The sequence below is a fragment of the Ambystoma mexicanum genome, chromosome 12 (assembly GCF_040938575.1).
Source record: "Ambystoma mexicanum isolate Mex_15411 chromosome 12, UKY_AmexF1_1, whole genome shotgun sequence".
Taxonomy (NCBI): domain Eukaryota; kingdom Metazoa; phylum Chordata; class Amphibia; order Caudata; family Ambystomatidae; genus Ambystoma; species Ambystoma mexicanum.
Genome location: NC_090936.1, coordinates 119,459,797 through 119,472,230, shown reverse-complemented (window position 1 = coordinate 119,472,230; position 12,434 = coordinate 119,459,797). Strand labels below are relative to the sequence as shown.

The window sequence follows — 12,434 nt, the reverse complement described above, 5'->3', positions numbered from 1 at the left end:
ACATCTGATCCCCCAATTGCGTGTTATACGCTCGGAAGATTTTTCCTTTGTGGAACCACTTACCGTACGAAATCCTAATGTCACAGCCCTCCATTGCTGTGTTATGGCATCAGCTAAATTAATCCGCTCTCATAAAAAAAGCCTCATGCGAATTGGGATAGAGGTGGATGCCTGTAAAGAGAAGGAGGACCCTTGTCTCCCAAGTGGCGATCCTGCTCCACCTAAGGCTAATGGCTGCAAACCCGCCCAACCTTTGGGGAAGAAAGTTCAGATGGTGGATATTCAAAACACGTTGAAATGGCTGGCCGATTCATTACCAATGGTACTACAACAATCATGAGATTATTCCCTACTGAGCTGGAACACCCATGGCCATCAACATCTTCTCACTGACAAGGGGTCTTTATCACTCATCAATGGCTACCCCATTATATTGCTGCAAGAAACTTGGCTATTACAGCCCAGGGCCATGGACGGATACACAACTCATCATACCCTGGCCAAGAAAGGACAAAGGGGGCGCCCCTATGGGGGTTTAGCCATTGGTGTGTCAAACAAAATCAAAAGTAAAAGGATTTCAGTGGAGAGCAATTATATTTGTGCTGCAGTCTTGTCCCTCAGAATAAGAGAGGTCTGGGAAGAAACATTATTAATAAATATCTACAACCCCCCGGGGGCTACACATAGAGAGCATATACAAGATGTTCTAAATGACCTTCTCAGTAATTGGAGGTTATTAAATGATAAATATCTTGTTATTGCTGCAGGGGACTTAAACTGCCGGATAAACCATGGAGGGGGCACCACTAACAACCAGAACCTAGCCAGCAAAAGCTATTGGAAACAGACATACACCGATAACGAGGGAGAATGTTGGAGTAGTTTCTTCGAATGCTGGGATCTTGAAGTAATCAATGGCAGGACAAAGAATGATAGACCCGCAAAATTCACTTGGAAAAATGGAAGGAATGGAAGCACCCTCGACTATATCTTCACGAGTGCGGAAATTGCAAACATCATCGATGATATGGTTGTGAGGGAATGTATCTGGAGCGACCATGACCCTTTGACACTTAACTTAAGATCCCATATACCAACCGAGAGAATGGCAAATCTCGGTGAGCTGGTAGCCAACCACTCTTCAAATCGTATATCCTGGTCAGCACAAAATGTGATGAAGGCATCTATAGCATCGGGAGATTGGGGACTTGAACAGTTTAAATTATTCTCACAGATGTCGCCCGAACAAATTGAAGGATGGGTTAGCAATTTCTCTGGCTTGCATGGTTCCTATAAAATACGGATGATGGCAGGAAAATTGCCGCAAGAGCTAATCTATGATCGTGCCATCAGAGATCAGAAGCGCAAGCTTAGAAGGGAAATCCGGGCTACAAGAAAGGACCTGTACGCTTTTAATGATAAAGCAGCTACAATAAGAAAGTTGAAAGCTGCTTACCAAAAATGGCTAAAAATACATAAAAGACACAGGAAATTGGAGAGATGGCAATCTACAGTTAAAACTCTATGCAGTAAGAACTCCCGCAAAATATGGTCCATTCTAGGAGATGTAAAAGGCAAGAAGATTACCAACATGGTGAACCCCATATGTAGTGACAAATGGATATCTCATCTGGAAAAACGAAATGCAGGGATTAGTAATAAGCTCTGCTCTCCCACCTCTCCTAATCCTCCCACCCCTCCTTTTAGTGTTACCATTAAAGACCTACAATGCAGAATTAAGGAATTAAATTCCTCACGAGCTCCAGGCCCTAATGGTCTATCGAATGTAGTGATGAGAAACAACTCAATGTTCTGGGCCAATCTGCTAAAAATTCTGTTTGACAAAATTATGTCTGATGGACGCATACCAACATCTTGGCAAGAGGCCATCATTATACCTGTCTTCAAAAAGGGTAGCAGGAATGACCCTGAGAATTACCGATTACTATCTATGCTTGACTGTACCGGGAAGATGTTTGCTGCTCTCATTCTTAATGAACTACAAAAATGGACTGAGGAGGCAGGCATCCTGGATCAATTTCAATGTGGTTTTAGGGCTGGCCACTCCACATCACATAATCTTTTTATCATGAATACCCTAAGCAATAAGGCATTAACACGCACTAATCCTCCACTATATGCACTTTATGTAGATTTTAGGGCCGCCTTTGACTCAGTTAATCGATCCCTCTTATGGGAAAAATTAAAGAATTTTGGTTGCCCCGCATCTTTATTATATTACCTTGAGCTGCTACATACCAATAACACCGTACAAGTCAGGCTGGATAATCAGGGGACAGTGACTAAACCTATCTCTCTGAAGCGAGGGGTAAAACAGGGATGTGTGACGGGCCCCATTTTATATAATCTATTTGTATCTGATGTGCCTAACTGCTTCTTGGGGATAAACAACTGCCCCCCTAAGATAGGTTCTCATCATTGTCCCATATTGGCTTATGCAGATGACCTGGTGATACTAGATCACACTTTCAGTGGAATACTCAGGTCAACCAATCAGCTATGGAAATATGCAGAATCCAACGAACTCACTATCAACCACAGCAAAACCAAATTAATGCTGTATACAGCAGGAAAGGTTGCTAGGCCTCGTATGATGGTGGGCCCAATCGAAATTGAATACACACTTTCATATAAATATCTAGGGGTAGAGTTCGACCACAAAGGAAACTACCATATGTGTATTCAGGAACGCAGATTAAAGGCTGCGCAACTTTCAGCATTAATTCATAGATTTACATATGAGCAATGTGGTTTTTCTATTTGGGCAGCCCGCCAGCTCTATCTGCAATGCCTGGTCCCTATGGTCATATATGGTTTAGAGTCTCTGATCACCATGGACCTCGGTTAGCTACAACTTGTGGAGGGGAAGTTCTGGAGAAAAGTTCTCGGTCTCCCCCAATGCATTCCCATGGCTATGATTAGGCTAGAGCTGGGCATCCTTTCTCTTAAGGCTATGGTTTTGAGGAAAAGGTTGGAATTCTACATTAGGTTCAACAACAGACCTACAACCAACCTCCTCAGGACCATTAAAGAGGATACTTCTGCGGGTAGACAGATAAAACTTGAAACCCAGATTAATACTCTGATCGAAGAAATCAGTTGGTCCCCGGAGTGGGGTAGGGAAAATGAACACCTGATTGTTAGCATGCGAAACCGCTTAAATCTATGGGACTGGCAGAGTAATTTCACACATCTGGGACGTTTGAAAAGCTATGGCTTCATCATATTTATACTTTATACTTACATGAAGCCTCAGCTTTATTTAAATCTATGCCCGTCGGACCAACTGAGGCGCTTTATATTACTCTTACGCTTCAATTATTTACCAGTTCTGTCGGCTCGTGGGGCATCAATGGGCCTGACTACCGCAGCTAGGTACTGCAGAATATGTGAGTCTACATCTATGCCGGAGACGGCATGCCACGTACTAACAAAATGTAGTAGGCTAAAAACGAGACATAGGAAATATTTGATGGAATTTGTCCATGATAATGATCAAATCACACATCCAGATTTCTGGAACCAATGTATCAATTCCCTAAATCCTAAACTGCACTTAGCACTTTTCCAGGTGTGGCGCGAGGCCACTATATATCTGAAAGCAAGCACAAGGGTGGCCATCCATATGCATAAGGGGGTCTACCTCTAGCTAAATAGTCTTACAATATTTATCTAAAACTTTATTACGGATCTGATCTGTTCAAATGTTTCTTCTTTGCCTTGAACGAATGATTGATTTGTGATGAATTTTACAGTGCTTATAATGATTTTTTACTGTATATCTGAATTTATTCTTATAATGTAAATGTTTAATGTAATTTATGTGTAAAGTTTTTTACATTCTGTATAAAACTGTATCACATTAATAAATAATAATAATAGTTAAAGTGAAAGTGAATTAAATTGGTCCAAACCTGCCGGAGAGAGACTGATTGAGCATTGTGTTAAAACGGATCTGAGCCCGGCTGTGCCCGGCTGAGGGGGATCCGGGGTGAACCATGAATCAACCGAGAAATTGTGTGTATGAAAATCCTACAAGCATTATGTTAAAGGAAATCTGAGCCCGGCTGAGGGGGATCTGAGGTGAATAGCGAATCACCTGAGAAATTGAGTACGTGTGAAATCCTAGGAGGAAAGGAACTTATTGTTTCTTTGTCGCATCAGGCCCTCTGAAAGAAGATACTTTGAAAGGCAAAGAGACTTGGGCACAGAAGGCCCTGATACTGAGATTTTGAACTGCACCCTCATGCTAGAGAAGCCAGATACTGTGCTAAGCTGGAGTGTGCTGCCTTGTCCCATGCTGAAAACGTGGGGAAGGGAGGCCAACAGCCTGAATATCCTGACATATCATTTCATGAACACTTCTTTCCTTTACATAACGTTGTTTCCCACACTATTTGTATTTAGAGGTAAGGATTGAAAATAGGTTTATTAAAAAAGGCGCTTTTATTTTGACAAGACACCACTAGGACTGTGTTATTATTTGATGGCCTTAGCTTGCTCCCATCTTCAGATTAAGGATTAGATGGGCGTTTTTCAAACCCTTTTTGAAGTTCAATAAACACCCTTGAACTGTGGCCACTTGTGTCTGTCTTACTGTTGATGCCATGCTTTCCTTACAGGTGTCACTCCCATAGTGGAAGCCTTTACTAAGCATTGAATGGGGTCCTGGACTTGAAGGCTGAGCCCCATCTATGACAGGACACTTTGGGCCTGACATGGCAGGGCTTGCCGTGCTCTGACTCTGTTTGATCTGGAGAATGATGTTCAGAGTTGGGGTTTTGCACTGTGATGGTTTGAGGGGGAGCATTCGAAAAGAGATGCTAATTGCTATACACCTTGGGTGGTACTGCATGGTTTCAGCACACAGGATTAGCCCTGAGATGGAGCCACTTATCAGGTTGCTCGATCACAATCACAAATGTTCTCAGTTTAATGTTCACACATTTTCCACAGTTCTCTATTTGGTTCTTAGTGATCAACAGCTTGTTGATGTTTCCGCTTTACACAGGATAAGCCAATTCCGGTGGGTTCCTTCCCCCCAATATATTCCGAGGATTTTTGGGAAATTGGGTAATTCTCTGCTTTAATACTGTCATTGTGGGTAGGTTCATGGAATGTGAGGGGGTGAAACTCTCCTCTTTAACATAGAATGATCCTGGGACGGCTGCAGGCTATGAAATGGGACACTGCTTTCCTCCGTGAAACCCACTTGCTCACCCGAAATGAAGCAAGAATGCAAAACAGGGAGTTCTCTCTGGGCTACTTTAGCAGTGCAGGGGTTAAAAAAAAGAGGGGTGACCATCCTGCTAGCGTGGGCCACACAGTATTATGTAAAGGAGACATTAGTGGGCCTTAAGGAGGAACCTAGTCTTGAAAGGGGCGTTTGAAGGGGTTCCTCGAACCATGCTGGTATTATACAGCCTGAATGACAACCAGGACAAATTCTTTCTGGGCTTAATGCCTATTATCCAAGCCTTTAGGGAAGGGGAGTTAATCATAGGGGGAGGCTTTAACTGTGTCATAGACCCTCAGATGGATAGGACCTCCTCAGCCACTTTGACTGACCTCTGCAACTTTAGAGTTATAACAAAAATGATTAGGGAAATAGAGGTGGTGGAATCTTGGAGACTTCACCACCACAGCGAACGTGATAATACCTTTTACTCAATGGTCCACAAATCCTTCTCAAGAATAGACCTGTATTTAACTTTCCCTACCCTGGTCTCCCACAAAAGCACCATAGATATAGAATCTGCACACCTTACAGATTACGCCCCGGCTACTGTCACTCTTCGAGGACTACAGTCCTTCCTGACTAAATGTTTGCAGTGGCAGCTGAACAGGGAAGCTTTGAGGGACCAGGTGATAAGGCGTGAAATGGCAGAAGTTGTAAACAAATACTTTGGGGAAAATTACCAGGGGCACATGGAGATGAGATTGATATGGGATGCAAGGAAGGCAGTATTGTGTTGCGGCGAGCAAAAGCTCAAATCGGGGAGACACTGGACCAAGAGCTGAGGATCATGGTGGAGGAACATAAGCGTAACAGGCCGTTGAGGTACTAAGAGCGCTTCCTATGGCTCAAGCCAAGCTGGAGGTGTTACAAGTGGGGACGGCCGCACAATCATTGTTGTGTTCTAAACAATGTTATTATTCCAATAGCAACAAGGCAAACAGGCTCTTGGTGGCTAAATTAAACCAAACACAAAACTGGAGTCGGATCAGAGCCCTGCAAGACCCGCAGGGGCTCACCCACCAGGACAAACAGAGTAAACTCTGAATTGTGGAGCACTTTTATAAAGAGCTGTACTGGGGTGAGTCATGGGGGACCTTCCAAATAGACCAAGATCTAACCAGGCTCCCACAAATTTCTGAGGCGGACAAGGCTCACTTGGAGAGCCCAATGCTGGTCCAGTAGGTTGCAATTGTTATCTTCCTTAACGTCTTTTACAAAATGTTCCGGTCACACTTGGTACCTCAGTTGGTGAATATCTTTAACTCCTTCCAGCACAGCAGGAGGGTTTCTGACTCCATGGAAGAATCCAGAACCTCCATGAGTCTGAAGCCAAAAAAAGACCCAACAGAATGCACCTCCTACCGGCCTATCGCCTTACCCAACAGTGACTCAAAAATATTCAATAAGATCTTCGCCAACAGACTCACTGAGTTTATGCTTTAACTTATTAATGGGGATCAGACTGGATTTATTTGGGGTAGATCCACTAACATCAGATGGTTGATTAACCTGATTGAGCTATGTGCAATGGAGCCCCTCACACAACTAATTAGGGAGGATCATCGGGTCACAGGCATTACTAGGCAGAGTGGACAGCACAAAATAGGACTTTACGCAGATGACATGCTCTTGATCCTCACCAAAACAAACAGATCCATTTTCAAGGCCCTAGGAAATATAGATGATATTGGAAAGCACTCTGGCTTCACTATCAATTATAATAATAAATCTGTATGGATGAACATCTACGAATCTGAAGAGATCCTGGCAGCTATGCGGCCTGTCTCTTTTGCTGACGTTGGACTCTGACAAACTGAGGTATCTAGGACTTACTCTAACCCTGTGCCATCACTGCCTTTATACGGCGAATTTCCCACCCCTTTTTAAGGAATGTGAGGAAGATCTCAGGCGCTAAGAACATCAGCAGATCTCCTGGTTGGGGAGAATAACCCTGGTTAAGATGTTGTTCATTTCCAAATTGCAATACGTCTTCCACTCTCTGTCAAAATATCCTCCATACCCATCGCCCTCTTACAGGGACTGATAATGAAACTTAAATAGGAGAACTCTCTGAGGGTCACCCGGGAAAGGGGGATTGCGGGTCCCGTCAGTCAAACGTTACCTAATTGGGGCTCTTTCAGTGGATCCCTGAAGACCAGAGAAAATTACTGCAGTTGGAGCAAGAAGGGACAGTCATTCCATTGGCGGACATGCCTTTCCTACTAACCCAAGTCTCGGAGGGGGGTGGACAGTTATTGAGCTCTACGAAGATCTTGATTATATATTGGGACATGGTAAGGTACCTTCTGAAGATACCAGGGATGTTGGATCCCCAGGCCCCAGTCTTATTCAACCCAGAGTTCAGCCCAGATGTTACAAGAAGGGCTTTTAAGGAATGAGAGTTTCAGGGGAATCTTAGGCTGGGACACCTATATGCAAATTCAGAACCTCTGACCTTTGAGGATTGTAAGGCCAAATCCTTTCTTGTGGAGATAGAGGTTTCACTATATCCAGATTTGCCACTGGATCTCCAATGGGGAGATTAGAAGCGGAGGCATGAGGGAACCTAGGGGCCGAGAACTGACACTGAGAAACTTGTCAGGGGGTGCACATCAACGTGTTATAGGCTCTTTGACCTGAACGAAGACTTGGGGCTCATTCTGAGCCTGCCGGTTCGGAAACAGTGGTGCCGGTAAGTTTACCGGCACCGTTGTTTCCAGACCAGCATACTAAAACTCTACGGGTGGATGCCGTCCCGTCCGGCATTTCAGACCTGCCAGGCGGAAGGGAACCAGCCCGCAGAGTTTTCAAGGAAGCACCAGCACCATTATTAACGGTGCCGGTGCTTACGTAGTCCCCACTCCCATAGAGTCCTATAAGACTTTATGGGAATGGGGACTTAAAATGTACGGGCGCCTGAATTTCCGGTACGCCAGGGTTGTAATTCCCGGTTGTGTTACCGGGAAGTCAGGTGCTTGTAAATCATTACAGGTCTGGCGGCAACCCACCGATATCACTGGCACGGTTATCGCCAGACCCATAATGAGGCCCATTGACTCCCTACCTTACATGCAGATGTGGGAGGAGGACCTCAGGGTGGAGATCCAGCCCACCTGTTGGGTGTCACATTTGGGAAAGGGCACACAGGGCTTCTCGATGTACGGGAGTTAAGGAATGTGCTTACAAAATCCAATGTCGTCGGTATATGCCCCTGAGCAGACGGCATGGCACATATGTGAGCATCTTCGCAACATGCTGGAGAGGATGTGGGGAAAGAGGTACGATCGGCCATTTGTGATTGTCATGCAGTCTCCCAGATTTTTGGGAAGGACGAAGTGGATCATTACCCAACGGGGCGACCGAAGGTGAAAGTGATCATCCAGCTACTGTTGTCAACTAGACGTACCTTGGCTGCATCGTGGAAATGACCAGAGGGGTCGATCGTGGCACAATGGTGGGTGAGAGTTTGGTCCCTGATAGCAATGGATAAAGTCACTGCCATCCTCAATAACTCCTACCACACTTTCTACTCAGCATGGATCCCTGTCATTGGTTTCCTCACAGATCAGGAACAATTAACCCATAAACCCCACTTGCTTCTAAACTATGACCTCGTGTGAATCCTGATGCTTGTAGTAATTTTGGATATGGACGGTGATCACCTCTTAATGTTTAACTTATCTTTTGTTATTCCTTTCGATCTGAAGCTAATTTTTGTGACTTGCTATCTTAAGAAAATGCCTAAGAAAGCTTGTTAAAAAAAGAAATTGCTTACATGTGGTTTGTAGTTCGAAGCCATTGCAACCACTGATAAAGTGGTCAACTTCCAGACGTGTGTTTTTTTTTTCTTTCAATTGTGTTAATGCAGAGCAATTTGATGGAAATGTTTTTGTGCCTTTTGCAGCCATAGGAGAGAAATGGAGCTTGGACCTTAGCAAAGAAGAACTGGAACAACTCATATTAAAGTATGACATTAAAAACAATGGCACATTCTCCTATACAGAATTTCTTCGAAACTGTGTCCTTGCCCCAAAACAACAAGAAAACGCATTGCTGCAAAGGATGAAACTTCAGAAACCACGAATACCTGTAAGTAGTACTTTTTTAACATAACTTAAATGGAAAGGCAAAACTATGTAGGTAGAAACATGTGAACACACTTAGTCCAAATCAGGCTACCATGCTACCATTTTTCTATTCTTACAGGTTCAGGTGAGCCCCAGGTTCAGCCTCAAATTAACTTGTTCACCTTTACTTGTGCATTGATGGTCTACTACGTGAAAGGGAAGAAAGAAAAACAATCATTGACAAACTCAGTAGTTTTGGATGATTTATGGTGAAAACATTTTATGAGTTCATGCACAGAGATAGGAAGATGGAGGGTATTTTGAGGCAAAGCAGAAAGAGTGGGCACATGAGGGATTGTATGAATTAATCATCTTCGACTGTTGAATGAATGAGAGGGAGAGGCAATGTGTGAGTGAAATTATGTGAAAAGATGAATGAGAAAGAGTGTGCTATTGAAGAGATGAATGGAAACTTTTGAAGATGGATGAATGAAAGTTTAAGGGCATATGATAGTGTGGGGATGTATTGACAGATAATGATCAGTGTTACCTGAGTTCTAATAACTCCTACGAATTTTAGGAAATCACTAATTTAGCCATTTTGACTAATAATCAAGATGACTTGTGCCTCATCGACGAGAATGTGTGGGTTGAATACTACTCTAAAAATCTATGCTAAATTGTTGGATAATCTGATTGTCAATCTCCCAGCGGGTGTTTCTGTGACTTTGACCCTTAATCCTTTGAATGTCAAAGATATAAGATTACTTATCCAGAAAAGTAAACCTACTTGGCCCCCTGGTCCTGACCAACTGGCTCCAATCATTCTAAGGAATGACCTGAAACTTGGGTCACACATCCTCTATAACTTATTTTATGAAATCTTCCAAACTGGTAGGATCCCGTTGTCTTAGAACTTATAATACATCATACCCATTTTTAAAAAGGGAGATCCGTCGAAACCTGTTAACTATCGACCACTAGCCCTTTTAGACACTATTAGCAAGATGTTTACTTCAGTGCTCTTGAAGGAGTTGCAGAGTTGCGTGGTGTGACAAATTATGAGATGTCGTCACTTCTCCCTGAGGGGGAGCCCCTTCCCATGAGGCCGGAGTGGTGAGGCCGCTACCCGATAGTCCCCCTGGGGGTGGTGCTCAGTGGGAGGATCTCATGGGGGAGAGACCTCCCCTATGGGGTCGAGGGAGAACATCTCAGGAGAACATGGTATACCCACCCTCCACCCATACCCTGTACACTCCCTAATTCATTAGACCCCTCTGCTAACACAAACTCCCAGATAAGGATACACCGATGTACTTCTGTAGCACCTGTGAGGTTGAAGGTACTGGGATGAAGAAGATCCTTAAGAGCCCTAGGTATTGCCTGACCCAAGTACTGGGATTAGGTGGCACCTAGGAGGAGTAAGGACTGACTTGACAGCCCCTGCAGCAGGTGTGGACGTTACACCAGGGTGGAGCTTAGAAACTAAAAAGGAAACTGAAGAAGGACTTGCTGTCTCATTCAACTGCCATTGAGAGGATCAGTGGGCAACGGCAAGTAGCCGTGGAGGTCACACAGGAAGCAAACTCCCTGTCAGTCTTGAGGAACCGCGTGGTGGCACCGCCGTAAGAAGCTGGAAGCAGAGAAGGAAACCGCAGACCTGAGGAGCCGATGAGCAGAGGGAGAAGGAATTCCGGTGCTGCTGTGAAGACGCCCAATCCTGGTAAGGACCGGATATCTACCCAACACCCAGTGACGGGGACGAGCAGGAGGCCCCGGTTGTGACATGGGGCAGGCGACAAGAAGGCGCTGCATCAGAGGAATGCGTCGTTGGCCAAGTGGCGTCATGGAAACCACTGACCACCAGAGCGGGTCTGGGACCCACACCGAGAAGCGTGGCGTCTCCCTTGCATCAGTACTTGGTGGGAGAGTAAGCCAAGGGAGCTGAACCTAAGAAGGAGAGAAACGGGTAGGGGACCCACATCTAGAAGCGAGGCATCTCCCTTGCATCAGTACTTGGTGGGAAAGTGAGCCAAGAGTGCAGAGCCAGGGAGTGAGAGACGCAGTGGCCTGGGACCCAAACCAGGAAGCAATGTATCTTCCTCATGGTCCCACTTGACAGGAGAGTGACGAAGTGGGTCAGACTGAACAGAAGGAGAAGCCAGAGTCAGGAACCCGAAAATCACAAACAGCACAAGTCCTGTTCCTCATCGCAGTACTTGGTAAAGAGAGATACCAAGTGAGCCCAATCAAAGAAGAGAAGAAGCAGGGGTCAAGAGGCCCTTCCAACAGTCAGGAGCTGTGTATTAGAAGCTACATGAGACGTACGCCAGGGGAAGGGAGCCATTCCCCCTGCGATAGTGAATCGTGAATCTAAAGTGTGAGAGAGACCAGGGGAAAGGAGTAGTTCCCCCTGGGGATCTGGAACTGTGCTAACAAGTTCAAAGATACCAGGAGAATTGAGTCAAATCTCCTTGTAACCAAAACCAGGGGATGGGAGTCATTCTCCCAGGTTGTTTTTAACTGTCAAGATATTAGGAGAATGGAGCCCTTCTCAGAGTAAACAAAGTGGTAGCAATTCTAGAGCCAAGATACCAGCCGGGAGTCATTCTCCTGGTAACCATGACCAGAGGAAGGGAGTCATTGCCCCTGGTTGTGTTGATCTTTGTCTTTTGAGTTGTGACCTTGGGAAGGGAACCATTCAGTGGTCGAAGTGTACAAAAAGAAGTAGTGGAACTGTGTTCCCTGCTGGCCTGCCCCTGCTTCTTACAAATCCCAATGCCGTGCCCCCACCCACGCACAATCCAAACAAACACACTTGCGGTTTAAGGGAATGGTCAGCGCAGTGCACTGAAGTGCAAGTTTAAACTTCTTCCTAAATGTTTATTTTGAAAGTGAACCATTCCGGAGTGGTTTCTTTGTAAAATAAAAGTATAGGGTGGGGCGTGGCTAAGAGCCATGGCAGACGGACTGGCTCTGTAAGAGCTCCCGGCCGTGGCCACGCAACTGTTGCAAATGCCCCATGAATAGCGAGTTTCGCGTGCCACGGAGTGGAAGGACTGTGTCGGGAAGCATGCGGGCACAAGCTCTCCAAATTTCGCGTCCCA

The 12,434-nt window shown here is 45.1% G+C and overlaps 1 protein-coding gene across 2 annotated transcripts in view; it reads left to right on the top strand.

The window, feature by feature from the left end:
* EFCAB6 (EF-hand calcium binding domain 6) overlaps positions 1–12,434 on the top strand; it is a 1,227,964-nt gene that overhangs the window by 1,053,757 nt on the left and 161,773 nt on the right. For both annotated transcript variants that reach the window (XM_069628134.1, XM_069628133.1), the window contains one exon: positions 9,165–9,349. In XM_069628134.1, the coding sequence (XP_069484235.1) occupies positions 9,165–9,349 (185 nt within the window). The remainder of the gene's footprint in view (positions 1–9,164; positions 9,350–12,434) is intronic.